General features: G+C 41.8%; 1 protein-coding gene across 1 annotated transcript in view; it reads left to right on the forward strand.

Annotated features, from left to right (window-relative positions):
* Positions 1-1520: 1520 nt before the first annotated feature.
* The window catches only part of LOC113667006 (protocadherin Fat 4), a 33771-nt gene continuing 16214 nt past the window's right edge, over positions 1521-19077 (forward strand). The window contains 14 exon segments of the mRNA XM_089205816.1: positions 1521-1748; positions 3976-4227; positions 4748-4930; positions 5297-5554; positions 5915-6634; positions 7190-9198; positions 9871-10075; positions 10446-11339; positions 11341-12777; positions 13588-15390; positions 16059-16345; positions 16602-17268; positions 17527-18130; positions 18614-18916. Coding sequence (XP_089061942.1) covers positions 1691-1748; positions 3976-4227; positions 4748-4930; positions 5297-5554; positions 5915-6634; positions 7190-9198; positions 9871-10075; positions 10446-11339; positions 11341-12777; positions 13588-15390; positions 16059-16345; positions 16602-17268; positions 17527-18130; positions 18614-18916 — 9680 coding nt within the window. The 5' untranslated portion in view covers positions 1521-1690.

Below are 19077 nucleotides of genomic sequence, written 5' to 3' on the forward strand. Positions count from 1 at the left end.
TGAGGAGGATCCAAACCTAATGAGTTTATTACATTTATTTCCTTTTTCATAGTCTCTGTAAAATTCACCACTATAGGGCCACAAGTTTATTAGCTCCGGCTATTTCATGTCAACCCTCATAAAATATAGTCTTCACTTACTTACTTACTTAATTACATGATGATGATAAATTATAAAGTACCACAACCACTTATTGCTTCGCCTCTATTTTGCATTTGGAGCCCAACATTGCAGAATTCGTTTAGGAATGAACAATTGAATAGTATGGAACACTCTGATGCAGTATCTTGGAATATATTGCGCATGAGTTGTCAAGAGGATTATAATTCATGTAGGGACGAGATATGAAGTGCTTTTCGAAATCAACACAACTAGGAAGAATAAATTATACAAAATACAAAATTATCCATAACACACCAGTCAAAGTAAACTCCTAAACCCTCTCTTCATGGTGCTTGCACACACACCGCCCCACCCGGTTTGGAGATCGACAAGTCATTCCTCGATATGACGTCAGTACCAGTGAAGCCTCGCTTCCGTTCACTAACTGGCGCCATATTTGATTTGCCGGCTATAATGTTGCAATAGTGAAAACATCGACGCTGAACACATGGATAACGGAAAAATGCTAAATCAACTTGCTTCCCTGAATGGCTTAATTCTGGCCTTGACAGCAGTGATACTCATAAAACACTCTTTCCCTCCTTTCCTAGAGAAAATGGACCCATTTTACCGGTAAGCTTTTAAATCGGATTCGATCGAGTTGTTGTTGTCATTTTAAAATCCCTAACACACTTTTCGGCTTTAAAAGAATGACTAATAAATAAGTTTCTTTTATTCTCAGACGAAAAAATTTGGCTTTTTTTCTCCTTCTTCAACACAGTAGACAGTGTTCCTATAAGAACAGGATAGATTTTGCCTGCAGATAATATAAAAGTTTAAAATTCTGAATTACAAATATGCGGGGTTCATAAAATAAACCGTTAAAAGTGTTATACTCACTCATTCAAATATTTCGGGCAAAGCACAAGTTATAGAGGCATTATTCGATAATCAGTTTAGTATCGACTTCAAAGTTTTGCTCGTCTTTAATCTAAAAAGATTGGTTATTTTAGAGCTACCTGTAAATCTTTCGTGCATTTAAAAGCTCACATGTAGCGAATATTAAAGATTGGATTTTATATTTCATCTGAACTTACATTGAGAAGGTCTGTAATTGAGCCCTGTTTGTTCTAGTAACTAAAAAAAAAAAAAAATAATAGATATCAAGGTCTCATAGACTACTATTCCTCAAATGTTCTTCGAGTTTTTTTCCCGTGTAGATGGGTCTCGAACTCATCTCGTATTCCGTTTCCATAACAATATACTAACAGAAGTTTTTGCTCGAGCTGGTAAAACAATAGCTACTTAAAACGTAGTTTATGTATAAACAAATGCTCCCTTTTGTGCTGGAACAATATCAGTGTCAAAGGTGTCATGATTTCTGGTTGATTGCTTATCAACGTCACGATATTGTGATTGCAATCTCAAGTAATGTGTTGCCATCTCGATGGTTATAAAGAATTTTACAACTTAAGAGATGCCGTAGTGTGTTCGAGCTTTTCTGCTGGCGCACAATATTCTAAAAAAATTTGTTCTAATTTTCAGCAAACTTCAAAAACCATGAGTTCCCGCTCAATTACGGAATGAGATGTTTTATGAGACATTAAGACTCTGCGTGATTCTCGCTTGGGTACCGATATCCGAAGGTAAGTTTTGTAGTTGTTATTTCGAAGTTAATTATATGAATGATATCCATGGAAAACTTAGGCAGGCTGATTCAGTTCGAGAGAATAAATGGAAGTTTCTATAGAGAGTGTGGTTCTATATCGGTGGGGTTATCACAGCATTAAATTTGGTTTTATCAACTGAGTTGATAACGTAAATTGCCCACCATGAGTCCCTGAAGCTGAGCGTTAGCCCTTCGTCAAAGCGAAAGGCGAATGTTTATGGCATAAATTCTCGTTATATCTATAAAAAAATCCAAATGATCTCGATTCGAGAGAAATCGTACGCTCTGTCAAACATCCAAAATTTTTAATCACTTTCTGCATCAGTAGGCATCGAGTGCGTTTGTAGCAACATAGGATGCCAGCAATGAAAACTGTTAGAAACACGGAGATCCAAGCAAATATAGAATTAATCTTCTCGATAAGCATCTTTTTTTGCCTCACACTAAGAGCACATGAACTGTCTGGTTTTCCAAAGTTGACGAATTTTGCAAATTTATTTGTGTTGATGTTCATTACACATACGTATATATATATTAGGCCTTTTTGATTAAAGCGTTACTTCTCACTATAAATCGATACATTATCCAGCAAACAGGCAATGAGAATACTCAAAGATATCACAGGTAGAAGTTACAAGGAAATGTGGAGCAGCAAGAAGGGAGAAATAATAATCACATCTTAAGAGTTAAAGCGCAGTTAGTGCATCGCGGGAAATGTAGATTAAACTTTTTGAAAAGGTAATCGCCATGGGCAATTCTTTCCAACCCTCTTCAGCTTTCCCTATCCTTTTTCCCGTTTGGTTAACGTGTTCTTTTATGCTCTCACAACTAACCTTCACATTAACCTTCTGCTCTCCGGAAACAAGTATTTATAATCTCCATAAAATTCTCCATACTTTCCAAGGGTGCTGACAGGGGAGAATTTATACAACAATCAAGAGCTCATTTAGTTGGTGATTACTCTCGTGACCCTAATGCTTGATTCGGGGTGTTAATAGAAATTAAATCAGAAGGTTTCATTCTTATTAACGACAGTTTTCAGAGAGCCAAAGGCAACTTAAACGTTTTCTAATGATACAACAGTAGTCAATTTGATCAAAACTATGACAAAATTCTCGAACGTGATTGGTTATCACCAACCCGATTTGAGCTCCAATACGACAGTGTATGCGTCATGCTTGTAATTGGTTAGTGTAATAAGACAGGTGCCATGTCATGCCTGTGTAAGTGGGCATAGTTTTTACTGATTGGTTCTTCCAATACTGTCTGTAATTATATTCGTGATTGACAAATTGGACTTCCGCTTCGCGGTCGTCCGATATTGTAAATCACTCGTATAATTACAGACTGAATTAGCTTCACTCCGTCCTATTACCATTATTAATTACTGTCCCAATTGATACCGTGAAATTCATTGGGAGATAAAATTTCTTAATTAGATTTTTGCTTAGGGGCTGTCTTGATCAAAGTAAAATTTTAAAACTTTCTGGATGTATGATTGTAATCTGCAAAGTACTGATCCCTGAAACTTTCAGGACTTAACAAACCGTACGGTGATTTCTTCAAGTTGCACACGCAATTATTGTTGGCAGAAGTTACCGAATGTTTCTCAATATAACAATATAAGTTTCATCAGAAATGAACTATGCTATACACAACAAAGGCTTCTCGGAGAGGTAATTTCACTTTCTCTTTTGTCAAGAAAATCGAGACCCATCATTAAGCAGAGTTCCTCATGAAGGCGAATCTAAAGTTTGTGCTCGCGAAATACTAGAAACAGTTGTGTCTAGCTTGTTCAAGTAAATCTTCATAGATAAACAACTGAGCTGGTTTAATCAATTTCTAGTGGGTATGATTCCTTGATGTTATCCTGTTTCATTAGCCTGGCGCGTTGCAAGGAAGAGTGACTCTTTCTGACACGTTTTAGGAATTTTTGTTGTTGCGCAAGGAACGCCCACCAGTTGTCTAAACCGTAAAACACTTCCTTTAGGTAAGGATCCAACGTAAACATTTGGTTGCCCCTCTTTAATTGATAAAAGCATTTATGAAATAGCACTGTGCATGACGATTGCAACATTTTTATAGACGTTTTGGGCCAAGGAAAATCTTATCCCGCATCACTGCATGTTAGTTGTGTTACATCTCTCACGAAAAAAGCATAATTGGTGTTCCAACGCAGGTTTCTTGTTTCTTCCTCGTCTTAGGTGCAGCGCCTGTGTTCAGTCCTGGTTCCTATAGCGGTAATGTTGACGAAAATGTGCCCACAGACACCACTGTCAACGGAATAACTCTGTTAGCGTCTGAAAGTGGTGGAGGCAGTGTTACTTACTCGATTATAAGTTCGGCGGGACCATTCAAACTGAGTGCGGATGGAACAAAAGTGCTCACTAATGGATTAGCTGTTAATTTTGAGGCACAGAACTCGTACACGCTAACAGTTCAGGCTGAGTCCGCAGGTAATTATGGAACAGTGTGATGACGTGAGTGAATCGGTGTCTTTAACTAGAGTAAGCCTGGTACTAGTTCGCGGTAAAAATGACACGCGATAATTACACCCCGCATGAAAAATGGCGTGCTCTGTCAAATTATGCGGTACGTAAAAACTACCCGAGATTTTAAACAACATTGCCTTCGTAAATTGAAGTTGGAATCTTTACCCACGATTGCCAACTCATTTAGGTGAATTATTTCTCCATTACTTTATTTATTACGTACAAAAAGCACAACTGACACTTAATGCATCATGATTTCACTGAATGGTTTTATTGTACAAAGCTCAGTCAAATCATTCTAGAGCTTACTGATTAATTTTGACAAAACGCTCTTACATTTTTCCTGATCATGATCTGACGCTCTTCGTTCACAAGTGACAGTTCTTTTCAGGTCTTGTCTACCTGCACCTTCGCGATCACATTCTATACGACCAAGAAGTGTGGAATAATTGTTGTAAATAAATAGCCTTTTTCATTCATACAGGTGGAACAGCAAATGCAAGTGTAACTATTACGGTAAACGATGTCAACGAAGCTCCAAGCTTTACGCTGTCTTCTTACAGCGGTGAAATTTCAGAGAACAGCGCTCATGGAGTTGATATCATTACAATATTTGCTGTAGATCCTGATGGTGGCGATACGCTGACCTATAGCCTCTCGGGCTCGGGTGAGTTAAAAAATAAAGTTGGTTATATCGACGAAATAAGATTGACACTAAAGAAAACTTACAGTTATGGTGTTCAACTTGTGCGACTAGTTGTCCTTACGGCTACCGCTGTCATACGGAAGCATACCCTGTAGCAAGTTTATTGTAAATGAACAGTAGCCTTCATTTGACTTGAACATGCTGAGATATTTACCCGCGGGCATCGTCTATTCCGAGGAATAGACGAGGAAAGTGGAATTCCCTAGTTTCAGCTAAGACACGTGGTGACGTTAGAAGTTGAACCAATCACGCACAAGCAAAAACATTTGAAAGATTATTGGCTAAAAAGATCAACAATGAGGACTAATCCTTCCTTTCTTTGCTAAGGTTCGTCGCTGTTCAATGCGCTGAGCAATGGAATCATTGAGGTCGCTGGGAGCCTTGACTTCGAGACAACACCTAGTTATTCCTTGACCCTGACAGCAACAGACTCGGGCTCTCTAACTGACACGACAGAAGTTGTCGTCTCAGTCAGGGATGTTAACGAGAGTCCCTCATTTGTTGGTGCGCCATATTCTTCTATCGTTCCAGAGAATGACGCTGTAGCTAGCGTGGTGACTGTAGCCGCTACTGACCCAGACTTAGGTAGGTTTAACGATGACAATTCTTGTGTCCACAGTAGTCACAGCGTAGCTCGCTAAAAGAATGTTCAGGGTCTCGAAATTACTTCTGGAATTGGGTTCTGGTGTTGTTAACATGGAAGTACACTTGATTTGGTTTATGGAGGTTTCAACTCATTGCAATTTTGCCCCAACATTTCTTCCCCCTAAAGACGAGTTCGATTAACTTTAATAAGTTTGCCCCTCCCCCCTAAACTAGTTCGCCCCCAAATCTTCGACTCGATAACATGGCACATTGTGACTTTCTATCATTTTCTGTCATTTTCCAGACCTTCAGACTGTTTACTAAAGTTTCTCTGACAGCTTATTTTTATTTACTTTGCAGGAGATTCCATCACATTTTCCTTATCTGGCGCCAAAAGCTCCGACTTTACCATCCACCCTACAAGTGGAGTTGTCACCCTCAACAACGCTTTGAACTACGAATCGCTCAACCTCTATTCACTCACTGTAACGGCGTCGGATGGTAACAGTTATGGCAACGGAAGCTTGAGGTCAACATCTTTAACCGTTACGGTGACCAATCGGAATGACGCACCAGTCTCTCTCAGCAATTCATACTCGGCTACAATTGCAGAGGACGAACCTAGTGGAACAAATGTGTTGAAAACCGGCGCCTCCGACGAAGACGGACATGGAATCTTGTTTAGCTTGTCGGGAAGTTCTGATTTTGATATTCTCAACACGGGAATGATTCGTATTAAGACGGGAGTCACTTTAGATTACGAGACACAAGATAGTTATAACTTGACTGTGGAGTTTTCCGATGGTACAGCGAGTATTTCCAAGTTTGTATCCATCACCGTGCTTGACAGAAACGACGCCCCGACACTTCCGAGTTCTCCATACTCCACGAACGTTTCCGAAGAAGCATCGATCGGCACGAGTGTCTTCGCCGCCAGCGCAAGTGACCAGGATGGGGATTCGCTGGTGTATTCATTGTCCGGAGCTGGTGTGACGCACTTTACTATTGACTCTAATACGGGAATTGTAACGACCTCTCAGGCATTGAACTTCGAAGATACCATTTCTTATTTTATGACTGGTGAGTATAGATGATTTCCAAGAGAGTTCTGTTTGTATCAAAAAGAGATTTTCTACCTCAAAAGCGGGACTGATTCGTTAAACGATCGCGATGTAAACCAGCAAATTATGAAGTATATCTTTCCCCCTGTGAATATATGTTATGTCTTTAAAAATTTGCTTAAAGACCATAATTGTGATCATATGAATGCTCAAAATCGTTATCCTGCTGTTCTACTCACTGTTCGTCTGCTGTACTGCCAGGCACTGTCTTCGTCAGTCGATGAGGTTGGACCTGTTGACGAAGACTGGCAGTGTAAGAGACGAAACGCTGCGCTTCTCGATTAATGGCTCGACTTTGCAACTAATAATGACTCCAAATCGTACTGAAAAGCGATTGTTCGTTCATTTGTAACAAATTGTGTGCCTGTGCGATCCCATTCTCAGATTAACCTTTTGCAGTCTTGCAACTGTATTTATGGATTTTGTACTATTTTGTTTGAAGGTCTTTCTGTTATATACTTTTGGTTCCTTTTTAATCATATATCAATCATATACTCTTACTTCTCCCCCATAGTACATGTTTCTGATGGAAAAGGCGGCCGCGACTCCAGCAGTCTCACCATCAGTGTAACAAATGCAAACGATGCCCCACAATTCCTTGGGGCGCCATATACGGCGGCCATTGATGAAGGGCTTTCAAGTGGATTCACCTTACTAACGGCTTCGGCAATCGATGATGACAGCGGTGATACGCTGCAGTACAGTCTTTTGGGTACCAACAACGCTGACTTTGCGATATCAAGCAGTACTGGTCTTATAAGCACTGCAAAGAGCTTAGATTATGAAACAGTGACCTCATACGCCCTCACTGTATCAGTGCAGGACGGCAAAACAACCGTAACAACTTCTTTGACAATTACTGTAAACAATAAGAACGATGCACCCGTGTTTAAGAACGCGCCGTATCTAAAAGCGGTTGATGAAAACGACGCAGGCGCACCCGTATACACTGTGAGTGCAACAGACCAGGATACCGCCGACAGCTTGCGGTATTTTCTCTCTGGCTCAGGTTCAGCTGATTTCGTTTTACACTCTTCCACAGGAGTCATAACTCTGTCTCGCGCACTCAACTATGAATTAACACCTTCGTATTCCTTATCGATCCTTGTGCTTGATAGCAATGGGGAAAGCTCAACAACGAATCTTGAAGTGACAGTGAACGATTTGAACGAATCGCCAAGATTTGTTGCAACACCATACAGTGCGAGTATCGATGAAAATCTTCAAACAGGATTCCATGTTGTACAAGTGACCGCGACTGATGAGGACAGTGGTGATTCTCTAACATATTTTCTATCCGGAGAAGACAGCAGTCACTTTGAAATTAACTCACTCACAGGCCTGGTGACCACTACACAACCACTAGACCGGGAGACCGTGCGCTCCTATGCGCTTTTTGTCAATGTAACTGACGGTACAACTTCTGTCAGGGAGCCACTGTCAATCACCGTTCTTGATAAGAATGACGCGCCTTCTTTCACCGCAGGCTCCTACGCTGTCAACGTGGTCGAAAACGACGCAACAGCCGTTGTTTACACAGCTAACGCAACAGATCAAGATAGTGGCGATTCTTTGACGTTTACTCTAACTGGATCTGGAAGTGTGGACTTTTCGCTTAACCCTATCACAGGCGTGGTGACTCTGACACGTGCTTTGGATTTTGAGGCCACGCCTGTGTATTACCTCACTGTCACAGCCAGTGATTCGAACGGAGGCGTGGCCACTTCAAGCCTTAATGTGACAGTTGTCAATCAGGACGACTTGCCACAGTTTGTAGGTACACCGTACAGCGTGAATATCGATGAAAATCTCCCTGCGGGAACCACCGTGGTAACAGTACAAGCGAGCGATGAAGACGCTTCAGACGCTCTGAGCTACAGCTTATCTGGAGTCAATAGGAATCATTTTAGAATAAGCTTAAGCACCGGAGTTATTACCACAGCACAAGAGCTCAACAGAGAAAATATTAGTTCTTATATACTGAACGTGTCGGTATCAGACGGCAATGTGACTGTTGTTGAACGGATAACTATCACTGTGGATAACGCAAACGACGCTCCCATGTTTTCTAACACGTCTTACACTGTCAGTGTCGACGAAAACGTCAACAGTGGAAATCTTTTCACTGTAAGTGCCTCAGACGAGGACGGGGATGCCATTTCGTTCACCTTATATGGTGTAGGAAGTGAGTTATTTTCAGTGCATTCCAGTAGTGGAGTCGTGTCCTTGGTTGAAGTACTTGATTTTGAATCTGTCAGCGGTTACACACTAACGGTCCGGGCTAGTGACAGTTATGGAGGAGTGGCAGTTACGTCACTCTATGTTAACGTTGTCAATCAAAATGATGGCCCCGCCTTTGTGGGAACGCCTTATAGTGCGAGCGTGAACGAGAACGTTGCAATTGGTAGCACTGTCATTTCTCTTACGGCGACTGATCAAGACGGCCACTTTTTGACGTTCAGTCTAACCGGAAGTAATGACTTTACCATTGGTACATCCAACGGAATTATAACAACCAACCAGGTATATATATTCTATCATAAAAACTTTTCTAGATGATTATGTAGAGGAAAACTGTAAACTGGGGTGAGTTATTGTGTCTAGTTCATTCTGACGAGTGTATTTCGATCGAGTATCGTGAAACCAGACACAGTGTTAATAATATTCAGTTAGAAATATGGATAGGCCATATGACGCTAATAAGGACTTTATGGGGAATAGCGGTAAATGCAGTTAAGCGAAGAAAAACGTCGGCGACTAAACTGTCTGGTTTCAGTTTCTTGCATTTTTTGATGAGGGTTTTGCGAGTTTTTGAAACCAGTTAGGGAGTTTACTGCAGAAAAAAGGGAAATCCCTTATACTTTTTAACACTTAAATAAAAGTTGCTTCAGAGTCTTCTTATAACCATACCTGGAATATGAATTTGGGATTTTCTTCAGTCTTTAATCGAAAAGATTTTTGTTGACGATGCTTCTGACAAAAGTCAAAGATCAAATTGTTTTGATTTTTATCTACTTACTTTGGTTTTTTGTCATTTATGCCAGAAGTGTTTTATCTATTCGGCCAACCACCATGTTAAACCGTAATCGATCAAACGTGGACTCATGTTCTTTCCCGCGTTTTGCCTGTGCCTGTTACATGTTCTTTCTTTTGGTAGCCTCGCGTAGATATGTGTTTGCCATCTCTTCTTACCAGGTTTTGGATTATGAAGCGAACAGCTCTTACTCCCTGACCGTGCGTGTTTCTGATGGCTCGGCGATAGTCTCTCAGCCGCTGACTATTAGCATCCGGGACGTGAATGACCCTCCAGTATTTACTGATGCGCCTTACGCCGTGAACGTGAATGAAAACGAGGTTGCAGGCGCAGTTTATACAGTCAGTGCCACAGATCAAGATGCTGGTAAGTGTGTTAGGGAGAATGATACCTCTCGTTTGTTATCTCTTGTGAGGGTTCATGTGTTTGCAGCTTTTTCTTTTCAGACGCCAAAGATGTATGTGAGATTGACCCGCTGTTGATCAAGAGCGTTTGTTGATTTACTAGCTCGAACCTCTTGACATTTCTTTGATAGCTTGGAGCATTATACTTATGTTGCAAAATTAATTCAAAATTACTCTGAGAGCACGAGAGTTCTTGTATTGTTGTCTAAATGGAAAAATACTCGGCAAAAAACATCTAACGTGTGAGATTGGACATTTTCCTCATCACTAGTAGAGAGCTTGCGTTATTTCGATTAAAGATGATGATATAGTTTACTTTTTTTTTTATTTAGGTGATTCAGTTACATTTCTGCTGGCTGGTCCAGGAAGTACTGACTTCTCCATTCATCTAACTAGCGGTGTTGTATCATTAAGTCTGGCGCTAGATTACGAATCACTTCCATTCTATTTGTTAACAGTCATTGCCTCCGACACGAATGGCGGTATGGCTCAAACTATACTCAATGTGTCAGTTGTAGATCAAAATGACTCGCCTGTCTTCGTTGGTGCTCCATTTGCAGCCCAAATTGATGAAAATCAAGTCAATGGTTCCACCGTGTTAAAACTTACTGCCACTGATCAAGATGCAGGTGATTTGCTGACCTTCAGTATCGCGGGTTCGGACCACTTCGCTTTATCTTCAAGTGGGCGTATTACGACCACCAAAATCTTAGACTTTGAGTCTGTGAACACTTACACTCTGAGTATCTCTGTCTCTGACGGTAAGACTTCTGTAACAGAAGCTATAACCATCTCAGTCCGTGACACAAATGATTCGCCAGTGTTTGTTAATTCGCCTTATGCTGTCACCTTACCCGAAAACAATGCTAGCGCTGTCGTGAGTGTAATGAGTGCCATTGATGACGACAGCGGTGATATACTGACATTTTTCCTATCAGGGGTAGGCAGTGGTGATTTTTCCATCCTGTCATCTACTGGGTTAGTTTCACTTAGCAGAGCGTTAGATTACGAGAGCAAGTCTAGTTACGTGTTAAACGTTATTGTGCGTGATGAATACGGCGGTCAAGCGAGTTCTTCTTTGAGCGTTACGGTCTCTGACGAAAATGATGCCCCTAGTTTTGTTGGGACTCCGTACAGCGTGTCACTTGATGAAGATTTACCCGTAGGAACCATAGTGTTGCAGGCTTCTGCAGTTGATGAAGATTCGTCCGATATCCTAGAATACACCCTCTGGTGATAACAGCACGGATTTCAGCATTTCTCAAAACAGTGGCATCATCACAACGGCTGTTAGTCTTGATTACGAGTTAGTTAGCTTTTATTCCCTCACAGTGTCTGTTACAGATGGAAAATCTTCAGTCTCGCAAGTGATCACTATTAGCATTACGGATAAAAATGACTCACCTACCTTTGTAGCCGCGCCTTATTCAGTCACGGTCGCAGAAAACACCACCACAAGCACACTGCTCACGGTGAGTGCCACTGACAAAGACAAGCCGGACAGCTTGAATTTTCTACTTTTGGGATCTGGCAGTGAATTTTTTTCACTGCACCCAACATCCGGGGTATTGGCTTTAACTACGGCATTGGATCACGAGGTGACATCATTATATACTTTAACTGTCTTTTTATCTGACAATAATGGGGCAGTCACGACCACATCAATATCTGTTTCTGTCTCGGATGTCAATGATTCTCCCCAGTTTCTTGGCACACCTTATGCAGCGACCGTCAGTGAGAATCTTCCTAGCGGAAGTGACGTTATAAAAATTGCTGCAAACGATGCAGACGGTGATGCTTTGAGTTACAGTTTATCAGGAACAGACAGCGGATGTTTCAAGATTTTTCCCTCTTCCGGTTTGATTGAAACTTCAAAGGAGCTGGACTTTGAGGCAGTTAGTTCTTACTCTCTGACTGTAACTGTAAGTGACGGAAAAATCAGTATCTCCACGGATCTTGCTATCTCCGTCATAAACGTAAACGATGCACCTTACGTCACTAATCTACCTGCCAACGTCAGTTTGTTCGAGAATGACGTCACGGTTCCCGTGATTGACGTCAATGCAACAGATCCCGACGGCGACAACATCACTTTCGGCCTAAGTGGAAGCGGAAGTGACGACCTTGTCATAAATCCCGCCACAGGACGCATAACCTTAAGCAAGCCGCTTAACTATGAACTACAGGCACTCTATTCGTTGACAGTGAGGGTGTCTGATGGGATAGGAGGCGTGGCTGTAGCGTCAATCACCGTCATAGTTGTCAATCAAAATGACGTGCCTGTAATCCTAGGCGCTCCACACACAACAAGCATTGACGAGAATGTGAATGACGGAATTGTGGTCTATGAAGTCGCAGTCGTTGACGAAGATACCGAGGATTCTTTTACCTTCAGTATATCAGGGAAAAACAGTAACCATTTTGCAATTTCTGCCGCTGGAGTCATAACCTCAACTCAGAAGCTGGATTTTGAGGCTGTTTCTTTGTATACTCTTATTATAACCGTCTATGATGGCACAGAAACTGTCAACACAACATTGACAATCTCCGTCGTGGATAGCAATGACCCGCCTCAGATCCTCAACGGCCCATACACGGTCACTGTGGATGAGAACGATGTTAGTGCTACTGTGGTCAATGTTACTGCGGTGGACTTGGACAGTGGTGAGTCTCATATTTCGTTGTACAAACATATAACCGTAACGAAGAAAAACTGAACATCGCCTTCTTGATGACATGGCTATGTTCGACGCTTAACCTGAAATTTCTTTAATATCCACAAAAAACCCATAGCTCTACCCTGATTGATGACATCTTTCTGTAGCCTTTTTCTCAGTTTGATAGCCAGAGTTTGGGTGGGAAAGGCAAGCCATTTGCTTCTTTCTGGAAAGGATAGTAGTCCATCGTGGGCAACTCTTTGCGCGAATACCTAAGAATTCACGAGCATTATTTTATACTCTTTAATTGAGTAAGGCGGAGAGCGAGTTTATCCTTTTTAACTCCTATCAGTGATCAAAAAAAATTTTTTTTCCTCGCAATATCAACACAAGATCAGGCTTACAAGTAATGAGAATATAGTAATATCAATTATGGGATTATCAGTTGATCTAATGCCAGATTTTCAAGTCTAAGGGCTCAAAAAGTGTCTAGCAGACAGTAAGCAGAATTGCTAATGAGATCTTGGGAGGGAAAGGGTTTAGTGCGTTTCTTAAAACATATGTACAGTGACTCATTGGATGTTCAGACCGTGGGCCCATTTCTTCAGTAAGTGTTCTGTAAATTACCGGTACCGTGAAAACGAAACAGAATGGATCGTTGCTTTTTGTTTTTAGCTCAACCTACTGTTTGTAAGACTTAGATTTTTAAATATGGTTTTTAAACCATTCAAATTAACAGGAATTTTGAGAAACAGGCCCTTAACTGCAAGATCCTAATGCCAATGCACTCATTATTTCTTGTGTGAAATTTCCTTAGGTCCAGCCGATTCGCTGACCTTTTTTATGCATGGTGCTGGTAGCAACTACTTGTCCATCCACCCAACCACAGGAGTAGTAAGCCTCTCACAAGCCTTAGACTTTGAACAAGTCCCCCAGATTATTATGACAGTGGAAGTCAGGGATGGCCGCGGGGGATTGGCCGCGACCAGTTTGACCGTTAATGTAAATGACAGAAACGATGCGCCTGCATTCCAGGGATCCCCGTTCAGCGTTGCTATCAGTGAAAATGTCGCGTATCGTTCAACTGTGGTCCAAATCACAGCTACTGATCCAGATAGCAGTGATACCCTCAATTACACGCTATCGGGAACAAACAGCTCTTATTTCCAGATCTCTTCTGCGACTGGTCTGATACTGACCGCGCGAGAATTGGATTACGAAGATGTGAATTATTTCTTTCTCACTGTGAGTGTTAGTGACGGGAAGGCGACAGTTACCCAACCGCTGACCGTCACAATCACAGACACAAACGATTTACCCATGTTTTTAAATGCCCCTTATTCAGTGCAAATCAACGAAAATGTCATCTACAGTTCCATTATCTTGGCAAACGCCACGGACCCTGATAACGACACATTGCGTTTCACGCTTTCTGGATCACGAAGCTCACAATTCACAATTCACGGATTGACTGGCTTAGTCTCCCTAACCGAAACGCTGAACTTTGAAGAATTCACTACGTTCGTGTTGACACTAACTGTGTCAGACGGAAAAGGTGGTGTGAGTGACACCACACTGACTGTCGAGGTCATTGACCATAATGATCCGCCTACCTTCTTTAACACTCCATTCAGCGCGGTAATCGACGAAAACATCGACATTGGAACACAAATTATCCAAGCGTCAGCTACTGACGAAGACAAGAACTCCTCTCTAACGTATTCGCTCACTGGAGCCAACAGCTCGGTTTTTACGATTTCCGTAACAGGTATCATATCTACGATAGGGGTGATCGACTTCGAAAGCCGCAGTTTTTACTCATTGACTATCTGGGTGGGGGACGGTGCCTCAACTGTGAGCACTCCTCTGACGGTGGCCATCAATGATATTAATGATTTGCCAGTGTTCACCAACACATCCTACACTTTATCACTGAAGGAACGAACCGGTGCATCAGTCAGCATTTTGCAGGTCTCTGCTAGCGATCAAGACGGAGATAATATTGCGTATACCTTCGTAGGAATCACTAGCTCAGATTTTACCATAAACAGTGCAAATGGTGTCATAGCTACATCTATCGTTCTGGATTACGAGAGAACACCTTCCTACGTCCTTAACGCGGAAGCGGATGATGGAAAAGGCGGAAAGACCTTGTCCAATGTCATAGTGAATGTTATTGACCTTAATGATGAAACACCATTATTCAATAGTGCCTCTTACAACAGTCACGTGAAAGAAAACGCTTTGATTGGCTCATCTGTTATGACAGTGACTGCGTCAGACGAAGACGCTGCTGACAGCGCACTGGCTTATGAACTGTCAGGAAAAAACAGCTCTCACTTTACTGTGACAAGCAACGGTTTGATACAAACAGGGAGAGACATTGACTTCGAGAGTGTCCAGGGCTACTCGCTAACTCTAACAGCCATAGACAGTGCGAATAACACAGGCACAACTGTTATAATAATTACAGTGGTGAATGTGAATGATAATGATCCAGTTTTTAGCGCTGCAACGCTCAGTGTAGATGTGTCGGAAGGCAGTGCTCCTGGTACGAGTGTCGCCAAGTTAACAGCAACTGACGGTGACCTTGAGGACACTATAACATACGCATTGTCAGGTAAAGTATCTTTTAATCATTACTAGGATCTTATGATGTTAGTACATTTAGCTTTGTTACACACGGAAGCTGAGTCTTTTTTCTTTTGTTTAATGCTCCCATAATGCTGTTAATTATACCCATAACAATTTCCTTACATGTGAGTGGTGGATGAATGCCTCATTTTTCGCTAATGATTCTGTCCAGTCGTAATCGGCCCAGTGTAATCGAGCAGATGGTTCAAATCGGACAGTTACATCAGCCAATCACTTTGGGAATACTCAAATGAATCCACCAATAAAACAATTGATCAAAGTGACTATAGCAATGGGATATCATCCCAAGCTAAGGATTTTCCAAAACAAAGGAAGCTGTTTCTAAAGTTTTTCGGTGTGTTTTTGTCGAAGATTATAGTGGTTTATTGTTGAAAGATTAGAATAACAGGCCTTTTTTTAATCAATACACTTTTTTTTAAACTTGGAAATTAAAATGGTTTATAGTTGATCTTCCAATTCGGTAGGTGGTCATAATCGCGATAAAAAAGAAAATCGACTGGTTGTCTTCCCTCAGCTTTTAGCTGCATAAGCAATTTGTCGAACTGAAGGAAGCCAAGCTTACTTTCGATGACGTGCATACTTGAAACATTACCCAATATTAGTTTTAATGTTAGTAAATCTACCCTGACATAGGATCTGACAGTGTCAACTTTGCTGTCAATGAAAATACTGGAGTTGTCTCCACTATTGCCCTACTGGATCGTGAATCCCAAGATTTTTATTCCCTGACTCTCACTGCCACGGATTCTGGGGGTCTTTACTCAATGGCTACAATTAACGTCACAGTCACTGACGTCAACGATAACACTCCCGTATGTGCAGAGGCCGTTTACGCAGCTTCAGTGGCAGAAAACGTAGCTGTTGCTTCTTCTTTGGTAACGGTATCATGTTCTGACCTGGACGCGGGCTCAAACGGAGAGGTTTGTAGCCTTGCTGCTCTATCAATTTTATCCATTCTTCTTGCCTCAGGCTGCGCTTTTCTCTTTGTGCACCATTGCATACGAATCTCGTGAGGTGATTTTTCTTATAATTGTTTTTAATAAAAGCGGGTGCAGAAGTCTACGTGTCGTGCTGGTGAGAGAAATTTTAAGTTACACAATTGATTAGTAAACTCTCTCCTAAGTTTCACAAAAGCAGCAATGTTTGAAAGCATTTTGATTTTTTCTCTGTCTTCAGGTGACTTACAGTATTTTGTCGGGAGATGGTGGAGTCTTTGTAGTGAACTCTTTAACTGGCGTAATAAGTGTCAGTGCTTCTCCAGATTATGAGTCGTTACAAGAGTACTTACTGACTATACAGGCCACAGACGCTGGTTCGCTGCCGCTGACCTCTATTACCACGGTAGTCCTTACAATTACAGGAGTCAATGAATTTATTCCTCACTTTATCCCTAATAACTCTTACATCGTCACGGCTGCAGAGAGCTTGGCGCTAGGACATAACTTGATCACTGTGTCGGCCAATGACGCAGATGCTGGTTCCCAAGGCGAGGTTACTTACACCATAAGTACAGGAGATACATACGGGAATTTCGTGATTGATAGTCACACTGGAGTCATTGAATTGGTCTCTAGTTTAGATCACGAGGCTAGTTCTCAGATCACTCTCACAGTGACTGCCACTGACAGCGATTCAGCGAGTCCGCTCAGTGCCCAGGCAACCGTGACAGTGAATGTGGTCGACGTGAATGACAATCACCCAGAATGCCTCCCGACATTGCTAGCGCCCGCAGTACTAGAGTCAGCTGTTTCTGGCGATGTTGTGGCCACCCTTAATTGCAGCGATCCAGACAGTGGAGGCAATGGAAAATTATTTTATACCATCTCAGCAGGAAACTCAGATGGTGAGATTACGAATACTGAACAAATTATGGAAATGTTGTGAACTTCGTAAATCTGATGTCGAAAATTGTCTTTTCTGAAGGTTTTTAAACCTTTTCCATCGAAGAGGCTTTTCTTTGCAACTCGTTCAAACTAAACGATAATTTTTCAGGATATTAAAGATGTTTATGTTATGGCCATAACGAAACTGTCTACTGCGTTTAGATAATTTTACCCTAATAGATTGTTTCGTAAAGCTGTGCTGTTTTTTTCTCCCTCAGGAAGATTCAATATTTCAAATGCAGGCGAAGTGAGCGTGACAGACATTTTAGATTACGAGACAGTCACGTCATACTACCTGGTAATCACCGTCACAGATGGAGGTGTCCCTCCTTTGTCAACTGAGGTTTCTGTCACGATATCTGTGTCTCCCGTCAACGAGTATGCCCCAGTCTTCGTCAGCAGTGGCAGCTATTCGGTCTCAGTCCCTGAAGATACAGACCTCGGCATGGAGCTCATTCGTGTTACGGCAAACGACGGGGATGACTCAAGTCATGCGCACGGAAGAGTAATTTACTCCATCATTTCCGGAGATACCGGATTCTTTTTCTTCATATCTGCTGACAGTGGGGCGATACAGCTCGCAAGGAGCCTGGATCGAGAAGTAGAGTCATCCTATGTCCTTATAGTCAAGGCTACCGATGGAGAAAATGACGTGAATGCCACAGTGTCAATCACTGTCACAGACTCCAACGACAACCAACCCATTTGTAGCCCTTCCTCGTATAGTGCTGCAGTCAGTGAAGATGTGGGGCTGGGAACTAGTATATTGCTTGTCACATGCTCTGATGACGATGAAGGGAACAACGGCCTGTTAATCTACAAGTGATGGTTTCTAATGTGTTTACTTATCCACCATGTGCTCATTGACTGAGTGGGAGGACAGGGAAGATGTTTAGCTCGAAGTTACAATGTACGAACCGAGCGCAGCGAGGTCCGTACTTCATGACCGAGAGCCAAATATTTCCCATCAAGCCCGACCTAACTCAGTTAATTATAAAAAGAATTTTATCGTATGGCCGTTGCTTTCTCTTTTTCCTCCTTTCTTATTTTAGCTAGCATCTAGCAGCCATCATACGAAGAATTTTGTCTAACATTTCTCATAAAAATGCGGGACCTACCGGGTCATATAATAGTACAATTATTTATGACCAACTGTTAATTAAAATTCATCAGATTGTGTGTTACACTTGCCTTTCGCGAGCCACTGTTCTCTTCTTTCGCGGATAAATTGCAATCCCGCAGCTCTATGTGGTGTTTCAAATGTTAACTGAGCGTTGAATGTTTTTGTTCTTTGTATCTTTATAGTATCATATCCGGGAACACTAACAGTAGCTTCACCATGGACTCAAACGGCACCCTGTTTACAGCCGCGTGGTTAGACTACGAGACCACGCCCACTTTCACATTGTCAGTTCGTGCACGTGACTCGAGCAGTCCGTCCTCATCTCAAAAATCCACTTTTATGGAAATAAGTATTGATGTTATTGCAGTGAATGAGCATGAGCCCTTGTTTGCCTTTGCTCAGTATGCTACGAGCGTAACTGAGGACACGGCCGTGGGAACTTCAATTATCAGGGTAACGGCTACGGATCAAGATTACGGACTGCAAGATAATCCCCGATGTCTTTGTAAAAAGATCTACGAAATGATAGCATATGATATTTGCGCAGTAGAATACTAACTTCAACTTGAAGAATAAAACACAATGTTAGTTTTGTAAGATAGAAAAATACACGAGAGGGTTGAGGACTCTAGAAGCATCAAGGATG

Source organism: Pocillopora damicornis, chromosome 5 (assembly GCF_964200805.1).
Source record: "Pocillopora damicornis chromosome 5, jaPocDami1.2, whole genome shotgun sequence".
Lineage (NCBI taxonomy): Eukaryota > Metazoa > Cnidaria > Anthozoa > Scleractinia > Pocilloporidae > Pocillopora > Pocillopora damicornis.